The sequence below is a fragment of the Podarcis erhardii genome, assembly GCF_964252035.2.
Source record: "Podarcis erhardii genome assembly, chromosome: 1".
NCBI lineage: Eukaryota > Metazoa > Chordata > Lepidosauria > Squamata > Lacertidae > Podarcis > Podarcis erhardii.
The window spans coordinates 85,876,388-85,903,959 of NC_138497.1; the positions used below are offsets into that span (position 1 = coordinate 85,876,388).

The 27,572-nt window shown below is 44.2% G+C and overlaps 4 protein-coding genes and 1 long non-coding RNA gene across 16 annotated transcripts in view; 2 read left to right on the plus strand and 3 right to left on the minus strand.

Annotated features, from left to right (window-relative positions):
• AGBL2 (AGBL carboxypeptidase 2) overlaps window positions 1–2,881 on the plus strand; it is a 29,129-nt gene extending 26,248 nt beyond the window's left edge. For all 8 annotated transcript variants that reach the window (XM_081838181.1, XM_081838180.1, XM_081838182.1 and 5 more), the window contains 2 exons: window positions 282–333; window positions 1,653–2,881. In XM_081838181.1, the coding sequence (XP_081694307.1) occupies window positions 282–333; window positions 1,653–1,986 (386 nt within the window). In that variant the 3' untranslated portion in view covers window positions 1,987–2,881. The remainder of the gene's footprint in view (window positions 1–281; window positions 334–1,652) is intronic.
• LOC309328589 lies at window positions 251–4,690 on the minus strand. The gene is made up of 3 exons (XR_014150833.1): window positions 4,476–4,690; window positions 3,432–3,583; window positions 251–376 (listed from the first exon to the last, which is right to left on the minus strand). It is a non-coding gene; the product is annotated as an uncharacterized lncRNA (long non-coding RNA).
• A 123-nt stretch (window positions 4,691–4,813) lies between these two features.
• MTCH2 (mitochondrial carrier 2) lies at window positions 4,814–18,035 on the plus strand. The gene is made up of 13 exons (XM_081838437.1): window positions 4,814–5,030; window positions 7,440–7,524; window positions 8,467–8,573; window positions 10,520–10,546; window positions 10,822–10,878; window positions 12,107–12,164; window positions 12,901–12,952; window positions 13,170–13,229; window positions 13,768–13,861; window positions 14,365–14,412; window positions 14,930–14,997; window positions 17,240–17,315; window positions 17,840–18,035. Exons 1-13 carry the CDS (start codon window positions 4,944–4,946, stop codon window positions 17,924–17,926), a joined length of 906 nt encoding a protein of 301 aa, XP_081694563.1. The 5' UTR covers window positions 4,814–4,943; the 3' UTR covers window positions 17,927–18,035.
• Window positions 5,037–6,111, minus strand: LOC309328574 (phospholipase A2 crotoxin basic subunit CBb-like; the record flags this gene model as incomplete). Its single annotated transcript, XM_081838594.1, has 1 exon — window positions 5,037–6,111. A coding segment is annotated over one exon (564 nt), but the record flags the coding sequence as incomplete, so codon positions are not given.
• A 1,426-nt stretch (window positions 18,036–19,461) lies between the features above and the next one.
• LOC309328452 (glycine N-acyltransferase-like protein 3) lies at window positions 19,462–27,524 on the minus strand. 5 transcript variants are annotated; one of them, XM_081838451.1, is made up of 6 exons: window positions 26,723–27,524; window positions 24,983–25,087; window positions 24,434–24,541; window positions 23,366–23,492; window positions 22,889–23,018; window positions 19,462–21,585 (listed from the first exon to the last, which is right to left on the minus strand). In XM_081838451.1, the coding sequence occupies exons 2-6, from the start codon at window positions 25,058–25,060 to the stop codon at window positions 21,174–21,176; spliced, it is 855 nt and encodes a 284-aa protein (XP_081694577.1). In that variant the 5' UTR covers window positions 25,061–25,087; window positions 26,723–27,524; the 3' UTR covers window positions 19,462–21,173. The 5 variants fall into 5 exon arrangements, with proteins under 5 accessions (XP_081694577.1, XP_081694575.1, XP_081694576.1 ...); XM_081838449.1 differs by having other exon boundaries at window positions 24,983–25,168; XM_081838450.1 differs by having other exon boundaries at window positions 26,631–27,524.
• Between the last annotated feature and the right edge of the window lie 48 nt (window positions 27,525–27,572).

Sequence of the window (27,572 nt, forward strand, 5' to 3'; positions counted from 1 at the left end):
ACCTGTGAGGTTAAGGGACAGAATGAGCATTTAGGAGTGAATGATCCTAATAAGAAAATTCTGCCAGATGAGGAAGACAAATTTAGGTGTGAATCTGGACAAGATGGGTACTTGTTCTCTTTAACTGGAATGTCTGTCAGACACCAAATCTAAACCATTGTATTAAGTGAAACAAGACATTGAGGAAAATTCACATCATTGCTGATTTTAGTCCAGCCAGAAATGCACTACTGCTGTTTCGTTTTGATTTGGCATTTGTGTTTCCTTTTACTTCTTTACAGGCACTTGTGTTTCATCCGAATGTCCTCGTGGTCTTGGAGTCAAACGACACAGGTACTACCGGGTCAGAACTCCTCCTGGGCACCATGACAGCCTCCTGAAATGGCATTGATTTAATTGTCTAACTTTAGGCCTTTTCACTTACAATTTACTTATATGATGATACATGTGCAGGAAAACATTACATGTACTTCCAGGAAGCAAGGTGGATTAGTCTTTTGCATAAAAAACAACAAGTGTCTTGTGGCACCTTAAAGGCAAATACATTTATTGTGGCATAAGCTTTTGTGGAATACAGTATACTGCAAATAAGTATTTCATCTGTGTTTTTGGACCTCATTTACAGCCACCCTCATCATGTATACAACCCCCCTCCCACCCCAAGAAAACCATGTGTATGCATTGTTCCCATAAGGAATTTTTTAGTGTTTAAGAGGCCACAAGACACTTATGGTGCTAGGTTTACAGTTATGTGTGTAGTGTGATGTGAATGCTCTTTACATGCTGAGGCTGTGTAAAGGGCATGTTCTGTACTCACTGACTGTTGCCTGGTGTGTGTGTATTATAATCAGGTTAAACTAGGTGAATTGAGGCTGGGTGGCTAATGTGTGGTGTGATGTAGTTTCTATTTCATGCAAGGTGAAACTTGGAAAGTAGCCTTGGCTAGTTGCTCTTCATTTATCTTTGAGCTATATGATAATTCAACAAATAAAAGGCTACTCGGTTGAGACACACAAAAGTACCGGTAATCTTTGTCAGCATTCCAGCGATTGCTAATCCTGCTTGGTAAAACAACCACCACTGTATTGTATTCTCTCACCTTTTAGAACATGAATGAAAATCAGAAATCAAGGCCAAACTACATGCTTTATTATGCTTTATTGCATATGTCTCAGGATTTTTGTTAAATGGCCGCTGGAAACTTGTTGGGATTAGGACCATGGTAGGGCCCATTTTCTACTGTGTTGCAGTCTAAATGAAATTTGCTCCTGGAAACTGCTTCTGTTGTTAGGGAGAAGCTCCTCCCCTCCCCTCCCCTCCCCTCCCTGTATACTGTGGTCCTGTTTCTATTCAGGGGTCCTTGCAACTGTTATTTAACAAACAATGCCGCCCAGACATGTTAAATACAATTGCTCAAGTTAAGAGTCTAACCCTGATAACTGACATTTTCCTGCTTTGAACTGCATGAAATGCTAATACCTTTAGGTTGTGGTTAAGTCTTGGTCCCTACTATGTCTTTGTGAAATGAATTTCTTTCACTCTCAATTTATTAATTAATTACAAGTGCTTGTATACAACTTTTTATCTACAATACAGTATTTGAAATTTAATTATTTAAAAGAACTATTTTTCTCCCCCAACCCTTTTTTTAGGTCCATGTGGTGGAATCCTGAAGTGCCTTCTGTGACTTTAATGCTGCGTCGAAGTCTTTCTTTGAAATCTCATAGCATTATTGACAACAAAAACCTGTGGAATCTGAACCAAAGCAGGTCACAGATTATTCCCTACCGAGAATACAAATGGAAACCACTCAAAATTGACTACATGGTTCTGAAGTCTGAAAATGAACATCATGCCAAAGTCAGGGGAACTCCAAACATGATCGGACAAAAATATGCATTACTGAAGAACAGAGAGGCTAATCCAAAGGCAAAGTTTGTGCACAAGGAACATCTTGTGCCCTCCTATGAAGCCATAGACGTTTAATAACTCACAAAGAGTTAACTTGTTAGAAGGAAAGCTGGCACTCTCCTGTTGCAGGCCTATTACAAATGTTTAGCACAAAGTCTACTGCATTTTGATGATGAGAGAGAATTTGAGGTGTTGATAAAGAGGATGGGAGATTTCAGTTGTCTTATTTTTATAGGTTTGTAGCTGAGATTAACTAATATGAAAGGGCAAAGCTTTCCCCCCTGTTAAGACCTTTGGTTAGTACAATGCATTTCAGGAAGAACACATAATTTCCACCTCTATATTTTATTCATAAGGTGAATATGTAGGAAGTACTTGCAAGGAAGTATTGGCAGGTAGGAGGTGCTGAACCTCCTTGCCCGCAGCTTCTGCAGATGCCTCACATGGCTATTTTTAATTATTCCCCACCAAGTCAGGGTTGAAAATCAGAAGAGGGGAAAGATCCAGTGGGCATAGGATGACTCAGTGAGTGTGAGGGGTTAAACAGCCTTTCCCTCATGCTAATTCTCTATAAATTCCACTTCCACCATCAGACACGCATTCCTCAACCCTCCACCATTACTTCCCAAATTCACATTTACTGAGGTTGCATGTCATTCCACCATTTTTTTTCTTTTTGTAACCCCCCCCCCCAAAGTTTCCTATCAAATGTGTACATGAATTATTATTATTTTAATGATGAAGGGTGAATATCTGAAAACTATTACGTTGAATTAATAATAGATGATTGTGTAGCAGTGGGCACAATAATAACAGAAACAATTCTGTTGCTGTAATGTTGGAACCACACAAGGAAAAAATGCAATACTCAGGTACAAGTTTTGTTGCGTTTTTACCTCTAAAGTGGTACTGTTACTCTCTGTGAGTGAAAAGTATGTATTGTTGAACATTAAACGGCATAGTAAAGGTACTGAAGGTGCAATTCTATTTTTTTAAGTTTTCAGTTGTCATAAAATAATTGTTAGTGTTCTAAAACACACCCAAACAGAACATATTTATGTAGAAATCTATTGAATGATATTTCATTTTGCATAATGTAGCTAAAAACTATTTCTGTGAAGAATCCATCCACTCGGGTGTAAACTTTGATGACCTGTTATAAACAAGTCAGTTGTGTTACCATTAAGCTATAATTTATTCTCACTATGAAGATTTTGGATTATAATCCAGGAAGGAACGAAGAAATCTCACATTAAATATGTGTCTGAACTGCAAATGAGAAACAGACTGGCAAATCTACATGCATTTTCCTCTTCCTCTCTTTAGTATTAAACTAGCATCTACTAGTTTAGCATCTGCTACAATTTGTTTCTGTCAAGTAACTCTTTCACTACCTATTTTTGTCCCAAAATACACAAAAAATCTAGGAAAAGTACAATTTCATATATTTTTTAATCAGTTATTCTGGCAGGAAAGCGTATTTGAACTAAAATGCACCTTATATGCAGCTATAATTTTACCTTGTTCACTGTCACCTCCTGCCTTTCTTCCCTATGTGTAAGTGCCTTGGAAATTTCCTTCAGTGTCCAAATAATGGGAGAGATGTGTTGGTTTCAAAACATTGGGAATACTTCACCTGTCCACTCCATTTTCCTTGTTGCTATTGCTGCTGCTGTTATGAGAATGAGAGGGAACTAGTTTTTTTCTGTAAAAGGGCAGGCATGTGCACCAGCAACATTTTAAAAATCAAACAGTCAATGCTTGGTTTTCTCTGGAAAGTGGGAAAGGGAGAGATGATGAAGGGAAAATTACAGTGGGGATGGACTTAAAGGATATTACATTTTGAGACCGCACAAGAGTCTAGGTGCTGAGCAACAATGCATAAGCTCTTCTCTTAACACAAGCCGGAAGCTTTGAAATGCTAGAACCATTACTTGCTTTGGTAGTATTGCATATTAACCGAATGTGGAAAATTCCTGGGTAATAATTAAAGCACTTTAAAATGAATGCTTGATTTTGGTCTAGGCAGCTTCCCTGAGAGCAAGGATGTCCAAAGTAAGATGAGACTTGAATTGCAAACTAAATAGAGCGGCGGCGGCGGCAGCGCTTGCTTTGTTAGTTAGTTTGACTTTCTGCTAGGAAAGTGATCCTGCAAATTCTTACTGAAGAAGTCCTTTGTAGTCAATGTCAACTGTACTACAGTTCTGCCAGGAAGGCATGGAAGTAGAAGAAAAACAACAACCCTGAGTTTTCATTATCCATGAACATTTTAACTAGTAAGCCTCTAATGGTACACAGAGCGAAGAAAACCTAACGATTGCTGAAAACCTGACGTATTGGCGAATAAACTAACTATATTAAACACTCGTTGACGGTCCCGACTTCAATGCCCTCTACTACACATCCGGCGCCTGCCAATGACTTACTTATGTAGCTAAAACTGGGCGCGGATGGTGGACTCTTCTCGCGACAGCTTCTTCCCGGCCTCTCCTTCTGCAGTGGCTACTCCGATTCAAAATCTACAATTTCCTACCTCTAGATCAGAAGATTCTTAGCCCACCTACCGTGTGACGCAAAAGCCTATTTTTTTCTCTTATTGGCTATCAGAAACAGATCTAAGAAGCACGACGAGAAATGCCAAGAGAAATTCAATGGGGCGGGGGGATGTAGAGTTGTAGTCCTCGCTGACACTTCAGTTCTAGACCCCTTTTACCACCGAGCTGCAAAGCTATAGAGCGGCGACCATAGAGAATCATAGCTTTCGAGTTGGTGGGCTTTTACCGGAAGTTCAGGCTGCAGGTCACTGTCAATATTGCTCCCCCCCCCATAGGCTAGGCCTATCGCGCTCTAGAAGTGGCAGAAACAGGGACTAGCTGGAACCGGAAGTAGTTGGAGTGGGCGGGGAGGGAAAGGACGTGGAGGCAGCGGCTCGAGCCGTATCTTCCTCCACCGCAGGTCACGTGGAGGTGGCGCGGTAGCCTCTGCTTCCACCTGCCCCCCACCCCCTCGGCGGAGCCCGGCGCGGCTGCAGCATGGCGGACACGGCCTCTCAGATGCTGCTGGGCTCCGGCCTCACGGTGCTCTCGCAGCCGCTCATGTACGTGAAGGTGCTCGTGCAGGTGAGGCCTTCAGTCCTGGCAGGTTTTCCTTGCTCGTGAGGGCGGCACTGAGTGGGTGGGAGGAGGTCAAAGAAGCCCCAGGTCGCCTCCCGCCCTCGCTCACTGGGGAAGAAGTTGCCTCCTCGCTCCCAAACGCGTTTCCATAGCAGCGCCTCCCCTCCCCGCGTAGCCAGCAGCCCCTCGGAGTAGCGGAGTCGCCCTTCGCCTTGGGTCGTATTCGGGCCTTGCTTTGCTTCAGACTTCCTTTTCGCAGGGCGGCGGCTGCTCGCCTCCCTACCCCGAGGCGTAGCAGCCGCGCCGCCGCCCCGGCGAAGGAAAAAGAAAGCCGCTCGTAGGGACGCGGGAAGCGCTTCCTCACTTTCGCACCATCCAGACAGCAGGCGCCGTCATTTGCAGTGCAACTTCGCTTTTGAGTCTTTCTTTATTGCGCTGCCTAGTACCGCAGGTGCTGAGGTGGGTCCGGCGAGGGAAGCCCTTGGGAATCAGCAGCTGCAGCCTGTTCTCTTCCAGAGTTGAATTACGAGCCCCACCTCGAGACTGGTCGAGGGGAAAGACTTCCCCAGGGTAGAATTTCAGTCCAGTTGCGGTGAACGGCTGGGCAAGGGTCCCTGGGTCCTTTGCAGAGAGCCTCCCTGTTGTAGAAAGAATGCTTCCTGCGGGGTTTGGCTGCTGTCAAGCACTCCGCCAGCTGCTTGTCACACTCGCATGCCATCCTGCCGCAGATACTCGTGGACTGGCATTCCGTCTCTGATCCGTTGCACGAGAGTTTGTAACGCTGCCACTTTACCCTGCGGTGACACTTTAAGGAGACCCTGGCGTGGCGGTAACAGCAGTCATGAATGAAACAGCACTGATCCACTGCATCCACAGGGCTTCCAGAACCACCAGTTCCACAGTAGCAGCCATATAGATTGAGTCCTAGCAGTGGGATTTGCAACCGGTGCCGGTAACACCAGAGGGTCAAAATCAGATCCAAGACACTGCGTTTCTCTCGCTTGCTGCCTTTGCTGTGCCCGCATTCCTGAGAGAACAAAATTGCCAGTGCTAGCCACAGAACAATCCTCATTGCAGAAGCCAATGTTTAATTTTAGCCAGTTTCAGACTGGCATACCTCACTCAAATGTTTTTGTGAGCCTGGCTGATTTCTGAATCTGGATCAGTTTTCTGCTCTGGTTTTATGTGTGCCTCGTATTCAAATTTGTCCTCTTCTCATTTTTATTGGTAGCGTTTCGGACACTCCCAGTAGTTCCAGCCTCAAGAACTTCTTTATTTAGTATATTTGGCTGCATGTTGCTTTTGGCCAGCTGTGGCTTTGTACTTGTATCATCATTGGCTGAAAAGCATAGCTGCCCCAGGTACAACAGCCCTGTCTGTTAAAATATTTAACAGCCTGCATATCCACCTTCTAATAAAAAATGCAGGAACGGGAAGCACATTAGCATTTCTGAGTTTGGATGCACAAATTCCTATAATATAAGGTTCAGAATTTAAGGACAAAAGACAATTGTGAGGCTTCCTGTTATTAACCTCACAGTGGTTCTCATATGATTCACTACACAGAGGATATGTGGAGCTATGTAGTGGGATATCTATCTCAAAAATAAATACCGCCTACCTCTGCCAAGAAAGCACATTGTCTTCTTTGGTAAACTGGACTTGTGAAACACAGTATCCAATTTGTCCGTAAAACTTTTTGCTAAATTGCAGACCTTGATAATGTGAGTTATAAACTATGGAAAACATGTTGCCTAGTATGATATATTGTGACAAATCAAGTGGCTATTCACAGCATAAAAAGCAAAATAGCTCCATGTTCTCAACTAGTTGTTTAACATTTAATCACAGCAAACTTATCTTCAGAGTCACCTAGATCACATCAAGGACAAACATTTTAAAATAACTTTACCTGGTTGGAAAAAAATGCAAGGGGGAATCACTTTGGAGCAAAGAAGTGGGGGAATATAGTGTGGTGTCTGTGGAGATATATGTTTGGTCTGTAGCTCCAAATTTTATTTAAAGTATTTATTTCCTGTTCTTTAGCCAAAAAGATTCCCAGAACATCTTACGACAATCACTATATATGTATAGCACTAAGAGATGGCACCTGGTATGCAGTGACTCTGCCAGACTTTCTGCTGAGCTGCAGACCACCCAGACATTTAATGTGAGCTACGAACTATTACCATCTTCTGAATATAGTGGTTTTAGAACTTTAAACTTACAGTTAGTAGCACAGCCATAGAATTCTAAGAACAAAAAAATCGATCATATTTTCTCTTATGGTTCAGTTTTCAAATGTCCAGTGAGTGGAACAGCCATAGTTGTTCACTGCTAGGGAATGTTGGGGTTATTCCTTCGGGTGCTGTTCACACTGTAGAGGTTGCTGCAGGCTGTCTCTTTATTTTGAAGGTGGGATATGAACCCCTCCCTCCAACTCTGGGAAGAAATATCTTTGGGCGACAGGTCTATCAGCTGCCTGGTCTCTTTGCTTATGGTGAGTGCATAATGTATAAGATTTGTGAATGAGCCAGAAAGACTTAAAGCAGGATTGGATTGCTGTAATTGCTGCACTGCACTTGGCGGTGCCTACGCCTTTGAAGCAGAGCTTCTCATGTGTACAAGAATTAGCTAGAGATCCTGCAACTGTTGGAATAGTGGTAGTTTATATAGGTAAAGTGGTGAGTCTCAACTCTCAAGAAGCTTCAGTGCTACAGCCATGATCATTGGCTTTTGAATTCATGCAGTGAGACAGAGTTAGAATAACAGGAAAGTACAATGTTTGGGCACCTGAGCCTCTCTCTTCCTGTAGCCTATTGCCCTTCAAGTATCCTTCATATGATTTAGCCTGTGCATGCATGTGCATGTCCCAGCAATGTCACACTTCATGCTCCGACTTGTATATTATTGGCTCTGAGCTTGCTTGCTTTCTTGCACACTGTTACTCAAACTTAGGATCATTAACAAGTAACTTGTTACTGCAACCCAGAGATGGGGGAGCTGTGACCCTCTAGATGTTGTTCAACTTCCTAACCATTTGGCAATATCTGGGAAACCTGTGACTTTCCCTCCTTGCTGTAGAGGATGGCAGAGTTTGGGAAGGGCAAGCCGGGTTCTGGTGCATGCTGACATTATTTTAAGTGTAGTCCAATGTTCAGTTAAGCATGCTGAAATAAATAGGACATGAGCATGCTTTGCTGTGCAGGAGATTATGCCTGCAGCTGTGTATGGTGACCTTTGTACTGAAGTTTCTAACTTGGCATCAGGCCCCGTCTTCTCTAGCATGGGATAGGCCGAGTTTTAAATAGTTTTGCATCCCTAACTTCTTCTTTTTTAAACACATTTTTGGGTGCTGGAATCTCCTCTAGGCAGGTGTGTGAATGGGGTGAGAGTCAGTGTTGAGTATGATCCTTTAATCTGTATTGACTTCTGTTTTCAGCTAAACACATTATGAAGATTGATGGAAGGGCTGGACTCTTCAAAGGTTTGACTCCTAGACTCTGCTCAGGAGCTATTGGCACTATAGTGCACAGTAAGGTTTTACAGGTACTATATAATTTTATTCTATAGCAACATTAGTATGCTAAACATTTCACAATCTGATAAAGTCAGCCATGCCCTGCTAAGCCCTGCCAATAAGGTGTTAGTTGCCTTTTTAAGGCAGTGAAAGTCGTTATTTGCAGCTTCAGGTATTATTCCCACCTTCCCTAGACTCAAGTTGCGTTCTGTAGCTTGTCAGAGATTGGAAGGAATGCTTGCTATGGCAAATATGAGGAGGGTGTTTGTTGTTGTCTAGGATTAAGCCTTAGTAAACACAGTGGGCTGTTTCCACATGGAATGTATCACTTGAATGAGTTTTATCTGCTCCCCTCCTTCTCTTGTGTGCTCCCATTCATTAAATTGCATCCTCTTCAGTGTAAGGCCAAATTTCCAGTTGTCTTCAAATAATCAGGGTATGGTATGTACTCAGCATTCACACAGGGGTTGTAAACTAGCTTAAAGCCTTGGCAGACAAAATTTGTTCTTAGAGCACCAAAGCATAGCTTGGCATTTTATGGCCCAAGCCAACAACAGTTCCAAATATAGGTATTTGCAAGTTATACTTTTTGGTTGCTGCCAATAATTATTGTGATTGATGCTGAGAGTGAATGGGAAGATACTTGACAGTTTCATGGGGTGGTTTCCAGCAAAGTATTTTATTAGTGCAAGGGCTTCTGGCTGTGCAGCAGAACTTCCCTTCCATCTCCTCTCCCCATGCATCCTCGAAATGTGTTCTAGGGGTTACCCCAATCCTCTGAAGCAGATTTTGGGAGGGTGCACGGGTGAGGAGAGTGAGATGAAGTTCTGTTGCACTAACAGAACTACTGTTTTGGATACCACACATGGTTTTGACCATACAATCAGGTCTCTGAGCATAAAAACTGTTTATTTATAGGATGCACCATTTTGATCTAAATTTAGTTTAGCCTTGTTTTCTGTGGACTGCCTGGATTGCTACTGTGGCCACTTGGTTGTGCCAACCTGTAAGTAGCAGTTTCAGTTTTTTAAGGCTGTTTCTCTGCTTTTAGTTACACAGAAGAACAAGATTGGCAGATGACTCAAATGCACATTGCTTTCAGTAATTAATCTGTGAAGAATCCTATATAACTCATAGATATATAAGTAGTGTTGTTGACTTAGAATACATCTTGGAGAAATCACTGAAAATATTGTGGGATAATAGTTGCAGAGTAACATGCAGGTTTTTATAGGTATATGAAAATCCTTCAGAAGTACCGTATTTTTCCATCTATAAGATGCCCCCATGTATAAGAGGACCCCTATTTTTTCAGCCCCAAATTAAGAAATAAATATTTTAAACTTTCTGTGTATAAGACGACCCCCAATTTTAAACTTTAAAAATTTTGGGGAAAATATAGTCTTATACATGGAAAAATATACTATGTATTACTTTTTCCCAAAAACTCAGCTGGCTTGCAATAAGAGTACAAGAAGTAACATGTACTTTCTTTTCATTGGGAATAATTCAAGTAACAATCTTGAGGACATTTTTGAGACAGACGGCATGGAATATTGAAATATATTTTAAAAATTAAAAAATTGTCCAGTAGCACCTTAGGGACCAACTAAGTTTGTTCTTAGTATAAGCTTTCATGTGCATGCACACTTCTTGAGATACACTGTATCTGAAGTAGTGTGCATGCACACAAAAGCCTATAACAGGAACAAACTTAGTTTGTCTCTAAGGTGCTGCTGGACATTTATTATTATTTTTTTATATATTTTGACAGCGTCAGACAAACACGGCTACCTACCTGAATCTAGAAGCATGGAATATTCTTATTCTTATTAATTAAATTTATTAGACACCTTTTCTTGCAATCCAATCGTGGGAATGGGAAAGTGAATGCAAAGACAATTAGGTATGCTTAAAATGCTGAGAATGAGAAGATAAGCCATGGGCTCATTTTTCTCTGTTTTCCTACTTCTAGCACTGCCAGGAAGCTGATCAAGTTGAGGTAAGTAGGTTCTTAGCTTTTATTTGTTTGCATGAGTTGCTTCTCCCTTTCCCACCCAAGTGATTGCTCCTCTATTTCCCTTCCCTGAGCTCATGGGTATTGGGAGGTGGCTGCTGCCTGTATCAGATGGTATGTAGAGTAGTGCATTCTCTGGGAGTTCTGGGGTTCTCCAGAATATCTTCCATCCAGAATTAGACAGCACAACAACTGCCTTCTACAGACAGCACTGGAAATGCCGTCACCCCATGACTTCTGATGCTCACTTTTCTCTCCAGGACCCAGGGATCAGCCCCAAGGAATCCTCGTCCTCCTTAGAGCAAGTTGTTAAGGAGGTAAGAGATGGATTCATTTGTCATGGGCTAAGCTGGGATGTATTAGGATTTCACATGCACAGGTGCCAGGGTTGAATGGTGACAATCTGTTCACTGACAGAACTGATCAAGCATTGCGTTTTGGTTAAATTAAGATGGGCAGCCTCCAGGAATAGGAGCCAAGCTTGGCTCCCCTTCAAAAGAGGCACTGCCACCTACCCACTTCTAAAAGATGCTGGGGGAGCAGCAGGGTGTGTGAGGTGAATGACTGGGTGGCAAAGACAAGTCAGGCAGTGGGGAACCCTTTAGAGCAGTGGTTCTCAAGCTGTGGGTCCCCAGATGTTGAACTACAACTCCCATCATCCCTGAGCTCTGGCCTTGCTAGCTAGGGGTGATGGGTGTTGTAGTTCAACAACATCTGGGGACCCACAGGTTGAGAAAGGCTGCTTTAGAGCCTATGGGGCCCTTGGTTGGTGCCTGGCAATGGTGCAGAAGTGTCCCACATTGCAGCCTGCCAGTTTTGTTCCATATCAGTGAACAGAGGCCAGGAGAACTGACTTTAAGCATGCAATATTGGGTTGTAATTAAGCCAGGGTTCTCCTTGCCCGAAGGAGCAATTTATTCTCTCCTCCCATTGTGCACTGTCCTGGGGGTTCTCTCAATCCTCCAGAGCAGATTTTAGGAGGATGTGGCAGGAGGAGAGGGAGGGCAAGTCCTGTTACGTGAGTGGAAATCCTTGCATTGGCTTCTATGGGGGGGGGACTGGGGGGAAAGCACATTGTACCTTGGGCAGGGCTTCTGCTGATGAGTTTGTTAGGTGAATCCCACCCAGTATGACAGGATGTCTACAAGCTGTTTAAAGGGGAGTGTACATCCAGGCACAGAAGTCCTAAAACTAGAGAGATGAGGCACCTAGAAAGAGCCCTTCCAGTGTGCTATAGTGGGCAATAGGATGCACTTGGAAAGTCTGTGCCTAGCGTGATAATAGAGCAAAGCACTGTCTCTAAATGAGCTGAAACCTGTGGCTCGGCTGAAATTGGCTTTGATTGGTAGAGGAATTATGAACTCAGTTTTAACCTCAAAGTGCAGCTCCTTAACACAAATGCTTCGAGTTGTAACTCACACTAAGTGACAGCCATTAGGTGCTTTAGTGGAACCTTGTCAGATGGGGAGCATCCTGTCACCTTAAATCTTGCCATTTCCTTGGCTGGCTTTTTGCTGATGTTTTTGCCATTCCTTTTGGTCATAGACTTCTCAAGAGATGATTGCACGTTCTGCTGCTACGCTAGTCACCCACCCTTTTCATGGTAAGTAGGGGCCAGTAGCCCTTTGGTCACTGCCAGCACACATTTACCTCCCTGGCAACAAGAAAGAGGAAAGTCATTCACCAGCCTTTCCTTGTTACATTCAGGTCCCTTCATGGTCATTGTTTTTTGTGCTTTGGGTATCCATCTTGCACAGTGCTGGCTTTGATCAATTATCTGATATGTAATTATTTCCTGATGACATTTATACTCCGTTTTTCCTAATCAGCTGAAGGTGCCTAACAAAATGAGTCAAAACACACTGGAAGCCAGTGCAGCTGTTTCAGTAAGGGAGTCACATGGTCCCTGTACGCAGCCCCTGTTAACAGGCTGGCTGCAGCATTCTGCCAATTGTAGCTTTCAAAAGCAGCCCAATGCAGAGAGCATTGCAGTAATCCAAATGTGATGTGTACGAGGCAAGTGTTGTCGTGACCAAGAATGGGCATAGTGGGCACACTGGTGTCAGCTAGGCAAAGGCATTCTGGCCACAGCTGTCACTTGGGCATCCAAGGTCATAGCTCCTTACCATGAGCCTGAATTTTCAAGGGGCATTCTATTTCATTTAACTGTGGTTGAACCCCTGTTCCCGAACCAGGGGCATATCTGTCCTGTCTGAGTTAAGCTTCAATTAGGAGAGTGGCGAAGTAGTGTGTTCCTGTGTTGGCCTGAGTAGGGGAAGGAGAGTGGGGAGGATCCTTGCTGATGTCATTTCCCTTTTCCCTCCGTCCTTGTCCTTCAGTGATCACGTTGAGGTGTATGGTGCAGTTCATTGGCAGAGAGACCAAGTACAGGTATGTGCATATTTGTGACCAGGCGGCTTCCTTTGGACTTTAACCCACAAGGCCAATGCCTTTTTTGTAGGAGAAGTTAAAAAGAGGCCAGGGAGCAATTAGTGTGTGAGCACAGAGGTTTCCTGTCATTGTTGAAGTTGAAAACGGGGAGGGGGTCAGGGAGAGCCACTTGTTTCTTGATTTCTGAGAGTAAATGAATTTCTTTCTTAATTTTCAGTGGGGTATTGAGCTCCTTTGTCACCATTTACCGGGAAGAGGGCATCTTGGGATTTTTTGCGTGAGTACTTGCTTGTGTGTGTGTGGGGGGGTGAGCTTCCTTTTGTACCTGCCATGGTTGTTGGTTCATGGGGGACATGGGGAACAGGGAGGGACAGAGGGCGAGTCCAATTATGGCCAGAGCTCGTGGGAGGCAGAATGTTTGACTAGTTGAAACTTTGGTCTAATTCAGCCGAGATTTTCTTAAGCAGATTGTGATCTTTCTTGGGATAATGTGTAACATTGTTCTTTGCACTAAAGTTGATCAGCCTCCCATCATGGAAATACAGCCAGACTTTCTGCCTCACACACTGGAGGGAAGTGTGCTTATGTATGTAAGATCAGTGGCGTAGCGTGGGTTGTCAGCACCCGGGGCAAGGCAAGTAATTTGCGCCCCCTAACCCGTGGATTTGCGCCCCCTAACCCGTGGATTTGCCCTAACCCCAGATGTTGCGCCCGGTGCGGCCGGCCCCCCCTGCACCCCCCACGCTACGCCACTGTGTAAGATGTTTTTTCCAGGCAGTATGTGGCCTCACTTATCAGTTTTTTTCCTTTTCCAGGGGCCTTATTCCCCGCCTGCTTGGGGACATCCTGTCCTTGTGGCTCTGTAACATGCTGGCCTACCTCATCAATACCTATGCACTGGAGAATGGGGTAAGTAGACTACAAGTAGTGTGATGTATGGGGTGTGGACAGTGGAGTGCTGGGCTCAGGTAGGCAGGTATGAAAGGTTTCCTCCCCTAGCCTTGGTCAGCTTGAAAGGTCCCTATCATGGTCCTGCTGCACATTCTCCTGAGCAATACAGTGGAACCTCGGGTTACGTTACCCTCAGGTAATGTAAACTTCGGGTTGCAAAAGCAGCAAACCTGGAAGTGTTTCGCTGCGCACACATGTGCAGAAGTGGTCTCTCCGGTTGCGAAAACTTTGGGATATGGCTGGACCTCCTGAACGGATCCCGTTCACAACCAGAGGTACCACTGTATATACTTTTTGTCCTCAACCTTTGAATGTGGTTGTATGTTGCTACCTCCATTACATCTAGTAATTTCAGGCAGCTCCTTCAGATTTTGCTCCAATGCAGGGATTATGATGGATTTGGGAGTGACTACTCTTAATTGAGGAACAGGGGTCAGTTACTTTATTTCTCTTCTTTCTAGGTCTCCACCATGACTGAGATGAAAAGCTATTCTCAGGCTGTCACTGGAGTGAGTGTACAGTTCATTTCTCTTTCCTGTGGGAAGAGGGGGTGGGTTGTGTCCTGAGAATGTGAGCGTAGGCTTGAGCACTTCATCCTGAAGCTGGGGGTGATGCTGGTGATGTCCTGTGCAAGAAGCCTTGCAAGCTGTACACCTCAGGATCTCTGTTCAATACCTTTGAGATCCGTCTGATCTCTAGTGCTGAGCTCTTAAGTAGGTGCTGTTGCTTGGCTCAAACTACTGTTCGGTTTAAGCTGAACAATTACCAGCCGTTTCATTTTATCTGCTTTGTGATTGTGGTGAACTCCTGTCCTGAAACAGAATTGCAACTGCAATAACGCTTCACTGCCCTGTGGAGCTCCTTCTCTCTAGCCTAAGGCATACTCCCTGCAACTACAGGGTGACTGTTCGATTTGCTGAAGCTCTAAGAAGGTTCTGCCATTAACAGGCCATCAGCTGGGTGGGGCTTGTGAAGGAAAAATGAGGGCTGTTTTCACTGGTGTATTTTGCTGTATTGTATCTACAGTTCTTTGCCAGTATGCTGACTTACCCCTTTGTACTCGTCTCAAACCTGATGGCCATTAATAGTTGTGGGTGAGTGCAGAGTCTGATTTCTCTAACTTGGCTTTTGATTGTGTGTTTTCAAATGTATAATACAAGCAGTTCAGTCTCATTTAGTCTTGGTTTGTCAGGTCCCTTTCCTTCATGAAGCAATGAGAGTTTTAGCAATGTGCTGCATCTCGCATCTGTTCTCTTCATATTTTCAGCAGCTGCTTTTCAGTGTTTAGGTACCACAACCCACAGAGCTTGAAAATAAAGCATCTGACATGGAAAGTCTCCTAGAATAGCTCTTAAGGGTTTAATTTAAAAGTTCAGTGGTCAAAGAGCCATCTCCTTCACTGCGCCCTGCCTATGTTCAAAATAGTTGTGGCTGGAGATGCAGCTAAGGACTTCTAAAAATTTGAACCTGGCTTTCAATCTTGTGGTCATCTGCAACTCCAGTAAATATTTTTAAATTCATGTGGACACTACAGGTCTATTCAATAGATTTCCAATCTCAAGAGAAAATAAGGGATCTGTCCTGTTTCTGCCTGTTGTTGTCAAGCTTTTTTTATTATTCATTTTTATCTTACTACAGTACATGGTTTATGGGTGTTGATTTTATTAATGAGTCTGATCACACAGAGGTAGAAAATTGTGATTCTTTCATTGTTTGATGGGTTAGACCAAGCTTCCTCAACCTTGGCCCTCCAGATGTTTTTGAGACTACAATTCCCATCATTCCTGACCACTGGTCCTGCTAGCTAGGGATCATGGGAGTTGTAGGCCAAAAACATCTGGAGGGCCAAGGTTGAGGAAGCCTGGGTTAGACACTGGGATGTACCTTCTGACCACTAGGAGACAGGATGTTTAGAACTGTGGAGTCTCTTGAGAAGATACTTAAATTATAGGTCTGGTTCATGCATCACATGAAACCATAGTTAATGTGAATGAGCATGTTATGGGCTTATTGCTTGGTTGGGAAAGAAGCAAACCACAAACCCTGTGCTTCAGACACCACAACAAGCCAAGATTTGTGGTTTGTTGCTCCCCATGCAGACAGAAGCTGAGGAGAAGTGAAGTAAGGACTTCTGAGCCCACTGCGCTTTCACAATAAACCATGGTTAAACTTGCATTAAACCATGCTTTTAAGCATTAACTATGGCTACGTGCAGGGACGTGGGTGGCACTGTGGTCTAAACCACAGAGCCTAGGGCTTGCCGATCGGAAGGTCGGCAGTTTGAATCCCCGTGCTGGGGTGAGCACCCATTGTTCGGTCCCAGCTCCTGCTCACCTAGCAGTTCAAAAGCATGCCAAGTACAAGTAGATAAATAGGTACCGTTCTGGCAGGAAGGTAAATGGCGTTTCTGTGTGCTGCTCTCGTTCGCCAGAAGTGGCTTAGTCATGCTGGCCACATGACCCGGAAGCTGTTCGGACAAATGCAGGCTCCCTTGGCCTATAGAGCAAGATGAGCATGCAACTCCAGAGTCGTTCACGACTGGAACGGTCAGGGGTACCTTTACCTATGGCTACATGCAAGTCAGACCTATCATTATTTCTGTTTACAACAACAGGTAGTCATATTCTCAGAGACAACTTGCAAGGAGAGCATGAAAGCAACAACCCTTCCTTGTCATTTGTCTCCAGCATATGATATTAATAGAGTCTGCCTTTAAACATGGGGATTCTATTAGCCACTGTATCAGTTATGTGAAAAAACATTTCTGTTTGTTAGTTCTGAATGCCCTGCCAGCTTGTTTCACTGTGTTTACTCTCTCCCACCACAGTGCAAATCTAAGGGGGGAAATGTTTATATTTTTCTTCACTTATCCCTACATTATTCAAGATTTTATAAACCTCTTGCATTCTCCTCTGAACTCGTGTGTGGTTTTTTGTGTGTGTTTTTTTTACACTCTCTGGACAAATAATTTTGCTTTGCTTTACACCAGAGCTGACTCATCATGGTAGTAAAGATGGGCTTTGGTTTTCTGGGTGCCTTGCCTTGTACAGCACAGCAAAAAGCTGGCTGCAAGCCTGAACTGCTGGTGTACAAATGCATTTTTATCTAGAAGGAACAGACCTTTTACTTCGCTCATTGATTCAGACCTGTGTCACTCTCTTTTTTTTAATATAAAAGCTCAGCCTGAATGTTCTTTGAAGTAATTGCTCTAGTCTAGAAGTTGCATCTGGGCTACTGTTTCCCAAGTGACTATGAACCAAAAATGGATGTTCTGCACATGGGATATTGTTGGTGAGCCATTTTGGTAAATTACCCTGGTCTCTTGCTGTTTTTCAGGCTCGCTGGTGGCCTCCCTCCTTATGCCCCAGCCTACTCGTCCTGGTTACACTGCTGGAGCCAGCTACAGGGGGAGGTATGTCTGTCTTGTCTGCCCTTTCATTAGAGGACCATAGCATATTGCCCTTGATGTGGGTGGGAGAGGAATAATTGGCAATACAGAGTCCCCCTCTCCAATTCTTCCAGGGGTTTTGGCCGTTGGGTATACCAGCCTCCCAAGCAAGGATGCCAGACCAAGATGTCACAGTGTGGCTTGGGGTGCCCTCACCTCTTCTGGGTGCATTCCAGCTGCCACACCGTGTTGATGTTCCAGGGTGGGCAAGCTTCATCATCTTGGGGCTTAGTTTTATGGTTGGGAGAGCCTTGAAATAGGGAGCCCTCTCCAAGCTCTTTCTTTCTTCAGGAAAGAAGAGAGAGAGAGAGAGAGAGAGACTCTGCCCCCACTCCAGTTAAAACAGATTACCCCTGACAGAATTTGACCCTCAATAGGGGGAAAATCCCCTCTGTATTTGTTGCTGGAAAGATGCTGGACCTCTGTCCCCAAAGTCTCAGTCTCTATTCACATTCTCTCTCATGCCTCCTTTTTCCTTGTGTTTTCAGGGTAACATGAGCAGAGGGAACAGCCTGTTTTTCCGGAAGGTGCCTGCAGGGAAGCGGTATGTGTGGGAAGAGAAGAGATTTCACTGAGCCCTGGGCCTCTTGCAGCCGCTCCAGATGCACAGAATGATGGCAGTGTGTTGATTTCTATACAGTTTTTTAAAAAAGAAAAATAATCAAATTAATCTTGGGCAATGGACCTGGTTGTGAGCATGACTTAATGACAAGTGTGATGGGGGGAGTTTCATTTCTGTCTCTCAGATCGGTGGAAGGCAGCAGGGGCAAGGATGACAGGAAAGCTACCCCTGTCAGAGGAAGAGAAAAAAAGACGGCTTACACTGTTGGGAATGTGGAAAGTTCTTTTCCTTTTCCCGAGAGCACTGATGTCTTGTGTTGATGGGAATGCTATCTTTCTCCCCAGCTCCTACCTTCTGATGGTACCATCCCAGGACTACTGTGGGTTGCTGGGGGAAAGTGGACCAATATTTTTTTCCTCCTGTCCCCAGACAGTACAGCTCTTAGCCTTCTCCCCTTCAAACATTTTGTTATATTCAGGCATGAAAAGATTGCTGGCAAATTGCTAGCCCTGCTTGGCTGTGCAGGGAGTTAAGCATTATGGAAGCTGTGGTGGGCAAATCAAGCATGTATGCTGTCACCAAGCAGATCTGGAGTGTGCCTCTAAATTTCCTTGGCAACACTCTTGTGATAGCCACCATGGAGAATGTTGCTTGAAATGGTTCCACACTGCCATTGCATTGGGGGGGCGTGTTTCAGGGCAGATGCTCACTGTGTGGATTAGGCAGGCTTCCTCCCCTTACCCAATCAAGCCACTGCAAGCAGTCAGATTTGTGGTGGAAATGACCCAGTCTGGCCATTAAGAGGTGGTGTGCACAAGGCTCCCACACAGTGGCAGCTGCCATATCGTGATCCAAATTGGCCTCTCTCTGGTCACAGTAATTTGTGAATTGGGCCTCCACAGCCGAAGTGTTGGGGCACTCTGAGGAACAAGTCCCTGCATCTCACCTGCTACTGTTTCAGGGGTTCTGAACAAACTGGGGGTGGGGGTGGGAATAGAAAGCTACTGTCTTCTGAAAGTGTTTTTCCAAGAGGATTGAAATGTGTCAAATGCAGTCTATTGGCCATAAGAGGTTCTAGAAGAGGTGAGTTCTTATGTGTCTGTGCCTAGCAAAATTGCTCTTTGAAAGCATGACCGTGAAACCACTGGCAGTGCGGAATGTGACGTGTTAACTCAGTATGCTACTAGGAAAGTCTCTATTAGCATTCTTTGTTAATAAAGTTGTAGACAGTGTAACCAGAAGGCATAATTCCTGTAGGCTTTTGTTCTCGTACAAACCAGCCAGCTAAGGTGAGGTTAGCCCCCTGTCCTCATTCCTGTACGATCTGTGCTACTCGCTCTTGGACCTTCTATGATTTCACAAAAAAAGCACGGTTGCTGCTACTCACGTCACATTACCATCTCCAAAAAGAAATGCTAGGTTTGTGAGGGATGGAGGTGGCGGTTTGCCATATTTGTCTACTGCCTAAAGATAAGCTTTTAGATGGGGGTATTTTGTACACTCATTTGCAAATTATAAAAGGCAGTTACATTTCCAGTCACATTTTTCTTCTTGGCTCTCATCTTACACTCACTCTAGATGGCATTTAGGGGCTGGTTGGTTTGTGGATTGGAGCAAGGCTGCCATTTCCTGGAGGATGAATGGATCAAACTGCACTAGTATGTGACCAAATAGATAATAATGAATATGAATTAGGGTGTTGAACATAGGTGAACATAATGTCATGAAATGCAAAAGCAGCTGCATATCTACTTTGCTGGTGGGGCCAGTAGTACAGGTAAGATACTTACATTTCTAAGAGCCTAAATTGGCCTTCATCAATATGGTACCCACCAGATATTTTGGACTACAACTCACATCATCACTGATTATTAGTCATGCTAGCTGGGATGGATGGGAGTTATGCCCTTCAGATGTTTTTGGATCTAGAATAAGAAACATCTTGTCTAAATGGATAAAGAGGATAGGAGTGAAGATGGTGCAGAGAATTGCCCACAAGTACTAAGGGTACACGCACACACCTGTGCAATTTTCCAGTAAACTATTAACATTGTACCAGACAATGTGTGTGTTTCCCCAAGCTTAGGTAGGACCTCTTGTGCTTGGCTCCTAGAACAGCTAAATGCATTATTACAGGGTTGTTGGGTGGGTTTGTGGGGGTTTTTTTTAATGCTCCAGATAATACTTTGTACTTGCTCAAATGTAGCTATTTTATTCCTTGGTATCAGTAAAGTTTGAGTTGTTATTTGAAGCTGTCGTTCAGCAATGATGAACAGGCATGAGAAATGGGCTCCCAACAGTAGCCCTTGTGGTATACTGCTGGAAGTGCCCTCTTGCGTTGGAATACTAGAAACTATGGGAAGAATTGAGCTTCACACTCTTCTGTCACTCTTTCTGCTTGCCAGACAGACCAATCTCTCCTCTCCTCCCACCACATTCTGTTCTTGGGGTTCTCTCAACACCTCCCACCCTGTGAGCCAATTTCAGGGGACACATGGCACAAGGAGAAAGCCCTATTGTGCTAGCAGAACTCCTGTGTGGGCTTCTGATGGGGGACCAGTTCGTTGACTCTGGCCCTATGTATCATCTACTGGTCCTCAGGCCAAACAGTGTGCATTTTACAAATATGATATACTTTAATTGGAATTTTCTGGTGTTAAAGTAAAACATTGTATAGCACGTGCCTTAACAGTTATCCGCAGCGATTGCACATAGCTTCTCCCAATACTTCATTTAAGGTTCTGTTTACAGACATTATCATTTCGATTACTTTACTGAGCCTCTACAAGAGGTCTACAGTAATGTTTTGTCAGGGCATAAACAGGGAGCAGCACTATTAGGTTAGCCAACTGGAGGCTTCAAACCTGTCAAAAATTCTCAGTAGACTTCCTTCAGTCATTCTGATTCATCATGATACAGTTCTGAAGCCTGGGAGTTTGTATGCTTCTGGGTGGCCCAGCAACCGTCAGATAAAACTCTTCTGGGAGCACAGATGGAATCGGTGAAAATCAAATCTATCCTTCATCTGCTGGCTATTTGTTTGAGGTCTGGATCAAATCGGTTTTAGCTGGAAAGGTATTGATTCAGCTTAGATGTTAACTGTAGGGCCAATGTGCTTGTGTCCAGATTATTAAATGTGAACCTAGTTCTTGAAGCTTCATACAACTTAAAATATATATATATAGGAATTTTCTCATTTAAACCATCTGTTTTTGCTACCACTGGTTTATTTTTTACTGTCAGAGCTTTTGAATAGCCTGTCACAGCAGAGAAATGGGTGTATGCAGGTCATAGGACAGAAAGCAACTAGTAAAGTTGGCTTCAAGGCATTGTAGGGCTCTCTGCATTGATGTGTTGTTTTCCAGGACATCACCATAGACTGGGTAATTGAGGCTTTGTAGCTTCCTGCCTAGTGCTGCTATCACCAGCTGAATGTAGCCTTTGCCACGGTGCGCTGGCATGGTGTAAGCATGGGTCAGGCACCCAAATTGATCCAGCAGGACCCAAGAGATAGGACATCCTCCAGCATCCAGAAGGCAACTACTAGGGAAGCAGTTGATTAGCCGAGTCAGATAGCAGAGACTCTGCTCATTGCCACCTACACTCCAGGTCTCATTCAGCAGGGCAGCATGAGTGGTGTTGAGAGATGAGAGTTTCAGCTCTGATCCTGACCTGAAGAATGAAAGAAAGGTTAAGGCCTACCTTCAGAAGTAACACTTAAGGCACGATGAACCAGCCAGCTACAGCACCCAAGTGTCAAGCTTGAAGTCTGCAGATGGAGCTGGGGTGCCCTGCAACCACCTGAAGGTTAACATGACAAAAGGTGTAACTGAGCCCTCTGTGGGTTTCCTAGATCTATGAGCACATGGTGGTGCTTGTTTGATCTCTAGTCATGGAGAATGGGAGGCCCTAGCTAGTTTATTATTTATTAAATTTATTCCCTACCGTTATTAGTGAGGGACCCAGTTTTTATGCTGACTTCCTTACTTGGGCTACATTTTTCCAAAATTAATTAAGAGGGAATGATGAGTGGCATTGTTATGAGACTTATTAAATGCCACTAATGTTGTTTGTTCCTGTACTTGCTGCAACAGAGTTAAATCTTGAATATTTAATACCGGCTTCCTCAAACTTGGCCCTCCAGATGTTTTTTGAGACTACAATTCCCATCATCCCTGACCACTGGTCCTGCTAGCTAGGGATCATGGGAGTTGTAGGCAAAAAGCATCTGGAGGGCCGAGTTTGAGGAAGCCTGATTTAGTACCAGCAAAGATTTAGTACAGAGGAGCTCATTACCTTGTGTAGCTGCTATTAGCCCAGTGGACTCATAGTAGTATAAACTACAGCTATGCTTTTGGTAAGTTGATCCCACTCTACAGATGAAATGTTTCAGGAATATTAATCCTATGAAAGCACAATCCTTTATTGTAATATGTATCAACAGTGATGTTACATTCTAACTTCACTGCCTGCCCAGTTGAATGTCCTCCCCTCCCCTTCCCATTTTACAGAGGACTTATCCAGTGGCCCTGATGAACATTACTAAGTATCTGCCTTTTGTAAAGCCTACAAATATGATTTACAGAGATACACAAACATTGGCTTACTAGCCAGCCATTGTTTGTGCTTGCTCCTAATCACCTTGCTTGTGTTCTTGGGCATGTACAGAGTACCTGGGTAAGAAACACGGATCATCTCTCATTTGAATTATGGGGAAAAATCAGAAACATTGAGGAGTCTTTCTGCAGTTACAACTGCCAAGGTCTTTGTCCTTTTTTCCTGAAAAGATAACTCTGCCTAGCATAAGAGTCACCTCTTGGCTTTGAGTTTATTTCCTCTTGCACATATTTCCCCCTGTTACAGGTCTCCAGTGAGTGGGCACCATGCTCTAAATTACTAGTGCACTGGCAAATGTCTCCTGCCTTCCTTGTATTGCTTGCTACCTGGAACCCCTGAGTCATAGAGCGTGACATACGTGGGTGTGGAAGAAGACAAATTCAAGGGTTTCTGCACAACAAAAACCTGGGTCCGAGTCACCAGCTTTGCGGAGAAATGCTTGGCAGCTGCTAGGTTTTGAGATGTCTGATACACACCATCCTGCAGACCTGGGTGTAGAAAATGGTGAGGGGATTATTGAGGTGCTCAGAGGAGAGGGGCAGAAGTCGCAGAAGCATAGACCCATTATTATGGGAAAAGTAAAATGGTGATCACCTTAAGGTAGCCTTGCTCTGACTAGTGAAGAGGATTTCAGCAGCACCAAAACTAAGATTTTCTTCCACAGATGCAGAACAGGTGACAATAACACTTCTCTAAATGCATATGCCAATGTTGAAACAGTTTAGAAAAGTACACACGCACTCTTAAAACTTGTGCATACAATATTCCTTTTTTAAGAATTCTAAATTAGTAACACTGGCACATGCACAGAACTTTGGGTGTTGAGGTGTCTTACCCTGAAGTAAGAATTCTTGTTTCCAATCAATGGCATCAGAATCTTTCACCGATTTCTCATAGGCATCTAGGTCCTTATAGAAAACTGCACAAGATTGGGTAAAATAGTTCCTTTCTGAAGGCACTTTCTAGGCAAATACAAGCAGGAAAGATGGGAAGAGGTCATTCCTTTGCACACACTAGCCCACCTAGGAGTCTTCATCTAAAGAGCAGGCATAAAAAGCTTTAAAACAGGTGGATAAGATTTTTATCATAGCAAACCCTCTGCAAGACATAGGCAACCACAGAAAGCACACATCAGATTGCTCATCTGATCAGTGACAAATGCCCCTCTTCAGATGATGGAGGTGCAATTTGCATCCAGCCTCAGATGATCAATCTCATCATTTTTAAAATTTCCCCCCTCTTTTTGCTCCTGCTCCCAGTATCGGGGAGGTCTTTGATCTGATCAGGCCTCTGGGTTGGGGGTTTGCCACCCTTGTTTTAAACTAATTAAGTGTTACTATGCAAAATATGTGCAGTTTTCCTGTTTTAGGGGGCTCAAATGACTCTCCCCACTAGCATATCTGATGTAGAGAACAGCATTTCCCTAGCATTCAGCTGACAATATTTCATTGCCAGGAAAATATGCCCCAGCTTGTACCTCATTTATGAGTGTGCTGTGGAAAGTACTTGTGCAAAGGAGTTAGGCGCCTGTTGTGGTGTTGTTAGCACCCTGGCAAGAGATAATTTCCTGCACCAGGAATGCTCCACCTCCCAATCCTATCTTCCCCACTATGACTCTTTGTGGCTGTACTCTCCCTTGGGTAAAAGTGTGCATCATCCCCCTTTAAAAATAATGGGGCAGACATGTTGCTGCCCCAGCAACAATGCACCACACCCCTACACTATGAGAGCATAAGTACAAGTTACCAAGCTATCAGCACTAAATTGAGGTTAAGGCTAACATGCAAAATGATTGTTCCCACTGGTAGTGCTTTCTTCATCCTCACAATTCAAGCCCTTTGCTGATGCTACTCACAGAACCAAGAAAAACATCCCTCTCTTAGGTGTCCCATCTCAGCAATACCTCTCTCTGGAGCCGTGCAATGACCACTTGGAAGCTGGGCCAGGAATCTACCAGTATCTCCTGATGAAAAGCGTTTCCCTGGCACACGTTCAGTACAGCCCCATGGACCTGGTGGGACAAGAGGGAGGAGGCACGGCAGGGCCATTTCAGTTATCTTGACGTAACAGAAACAGGAGCATTAAAAGAATTCAGATGTGTTCCTGGTTTCTTTCAAATGTCGCCTGTCAGTTTTGTGGCCAGCCTTGCCATTAACCTTGTCAGTGGTCAGTTGATCCATGAAGCCAACAGTGAGTCATGACATTGCCAGCCCAACCTTATCTGCCATTTTCTGGAAAGCCCTTGTGCCCAGAGTACAGTTCCTTGATCCCCTGACATTTCCAGCTCTAAAGGATAAGAAAGAAACCACTACTCCCTCCCCTCAGATTCTTGAAGAGGTATCTGTCAAAGACTGGGCTCCTGATGGTGTTCACATTAAGCTTTGGGTTGGAATCATCGCCCAAGCAGAGGTTCTGCATGCCTGGCAAAGAGCAGAGGAGGATGCCATCTCACCTTTAGAGATTCGGGGAAGCAGCTCCTCAGCTCTTTCTTCAGCACTCGAAGCTCATCCTTGTTGACTAACACCAGCATTGTCAGAGTAGGCTGGGCCTGCAGATGCTCCAGAAATGAAGACAAAGACCAATGGTGCTTGGGGTGAAAGGATCTAACCTTCCCTTATACTTCCCTTTCAGCAAAAATCTGCCATGGCAGAAAAAGCAACACACATTTTAATGATGCTGGGATGTAGGTTTGCCAGACTCAGATTTACTTGGGTCATATGACTGGGTAAATGCCACAGAACACAGAAAATGAGCTGTACAAAATGGCACTGCTGTGCCTCCTTTCACACCTGGGCACTTGGAAATTGGAGTAAGTGCATTCAAGGTTAGTAACAGCTTGATCAGTAACAGGGTTCTGTCTCAACAGAGTCAGGAGTTTCTGATGAATTCAAAGTCCAAGGCAAAATAACTTTTGACTAAGTCATCTTGGGACATCATCTAGCAAGCTAGCTTGTTCCTGAGGCCTTCCCCTTCATTTGTTTGAGAGAATCACCTGGAGCTACTTCAACGCAGGGGCATAGCTAGCTGCTCTGGCACCCGGAGGGACGGGGGCGCCACAGCAATCTACCCAGGGGGGTGCCTGGCAAGCTGCCCACGGAGTCCGCCTGGCAGACACAAGCCCCATGCTGCTGTTTCAGGCAGTGTGGGCTCCCAAGCCACTGCGTCACTCCCAGGAGAGACGTGTGGCTCAGGCGCACTGCAGGCTAGGCCCCGCAGTAAGTGATGCCCCCCACGGTGTGCCATTTTGTCACCCCCTCAGGGATGACACACGGGGTGGATCGCACCCCCTTCCTATGCCCCTGCTTCTATATTAACCCACCTTTCTGCAACACACCTATGCTCTGCTGGTAGCACCCTGCATCCAACTTTCCTGGATTTTGGAATAGAGAGTAAATCAAATGGCATCTTATTTTTCTAAACTCTCCCAAGTGCTCTCAAACAGAAGAAAGGAGGACAATGTATTAAGTGGAGGAAGGAAGCACCAGATCACTCTGGAGAAATTTCAGAATTCAAGTCTTTCATCGATTGCCTTTCATGTTAATTTACACTGGCATCTGTCACACAACATTCATGCAGGAATAACTTTTCTGCAGGTGCGCTAGCATTGACGGCAGTGTTCAGTGTTTCCCAAATGCCAAGCACAGAACTTGGAATGCCCTTAGAGCTAGGGTCCTGGGCCTTTACTACTTGCACATGGTTGGGGCCTGTGTGCATCAGCCAATGCGTCTTCTGCTTATCTCTCCATAACAAACGGCATCTGTCCCAATTCTCTCTTACTCAGCTGTTAAAGGTACACGGTGCTTGTCCTGTGTGTCTGACAACCCTACACTAGTCAATAAAAGATTCTAGCTCCAGTGTGGACCCTTGGCACAATCTGATTTCTTTGTAATGGCGAAGCAAGACCCAGATATGCAGAAATCAACCTTGTTGAATATATCAAAAAGCAAAAGTATAACTTATCATATTAAAACCTAGCAGGAGAAGCAGCAGCTGTCAGTGCTAGAAAGGCAGCATAGATCTGAACTAAAAACACCAAAATACCTAATTGTGGTGTGTGGAGCTCTGTAGTGCTCCCATCTCCTCCTTAATTGGGCACTTACTGTCTGCAAAATGATATGAGGATGTTTCTGGATCCCATTCTGGGGACCTTGCAAAAGGGAAAGGAAATATTCTCTTCAGCAGGGCCTCTTACCTGCCAGGTACAATGGAAAGGGCTAGAGTCCTCTTGTCAGTCTACTACACAGTCATCAGAGGCAGTTAGGGGCAAAGCGAGAAGGTGGAGAGTCTTCTGCCAGATTGTTCTCATGCAGCAGACAAATGATTCATTCCCACATTTTCTGAGCCCACAAGGAAAATGGTTCAACCTAGCTTGGAAACAGTTATCCTGTCCCTGTCAAGCATGTATTTTTATTTATTTATTGGTTAATTATTAAAAAAAACACATCCCTAACATCCTAGTTAAGAAGGTGAAGAAGAATGTAAATGACAAAGCAGAAAAAAACTGAAGCTGGAGAAATGGGAAATTTGTGGCCAGCAGCCAGCTAGCACAACAGGACTAGGACAAAATCAAAATGAGAACAAAGCCTGCAAATGATGCAATGTAGGTGGGGGGTGTTCTCCACAGGTCACACATGTTTAGCAAGGCCTCAGAAGGACCCTTATTTACTTTAAAAAGTGCACAACAATATATTTGAATTATATCTATTTATCTAGTGAAAATATCAGCCGTGTGAGGATATATAAAACTAAAATGATAAATTTTATACACAATCCTACAATAGTATGTAAAATGTAAATATGCAGCAAAATTCTTACATAATTACATTTTGTCTTTAGTTCACTCACTTCCCATGTTTTTGTAAACACTCAGACACTCATAATTTAATCACCACCCTTTTATTTGCAATCTAGCTATCATGAGGAAATTGACAAAGCCTAGGCACACGTACCTGGGAGTCATTTCCATTGAACTCAATGGAGCATATAGGATTGAAGTGCAATTACTAGGGCAGAGCTTTCCAAACTTTTCATGTTGGTGACAT

What these genes read in the sequence shown, in the direction of transcription:
- MTCH2 (XM_081838437.1), top strand. Translation starts at nt 4,944, where the DNA reads ATGGCGGACACGGCCTCTCAGATGCTGCTGGGCTCCGGCCTCACGGTG. An exon ending in TGCACAGTAAGGTTTTACAG is followed by an intron (nt 8,574 to 10,519) that starts GTACTATATAAT and finishes TCCTACTTCTAG; the next exon opens with CACTGCCAGGAAGCTGATCA. An exon ending in ATGGCCATTAATAGTTGTGG is followed by an intron (nt 14,998 to 17,239) that starts GTGAGTGCAGAG and finishes GCTGTTTTTCAG; the next exon opens with GCTCGCTGGTGGCCTCCCTC.
- LOC309328452 (XM_081838451.1), bottom strand. Translation starts at nt 25,060, where the DNA reads ATGCTGGTGTTAGTCAACAAGGATGAGCTTCGAGTGCTGAAGAAAGAG. An exon ending in GCTTCCCCGAATCTCTAAAG is followed by an intron (nt 24,542 to 24,982) that starts GTGAGATGGCAT and finishes TTGTCCCACCAG; the next exon opens with GTCCATGGGGCTGTACTGAA. An exon ending in TTGTCTTCTTCCACACCCAC is followed by an intron (nt 21,586 to 22,888) that starts GTATGTCACGCT and finishes TTCATTCTTCAG; the next exon opens with GTCAGGATCAGAGCTGAAAC.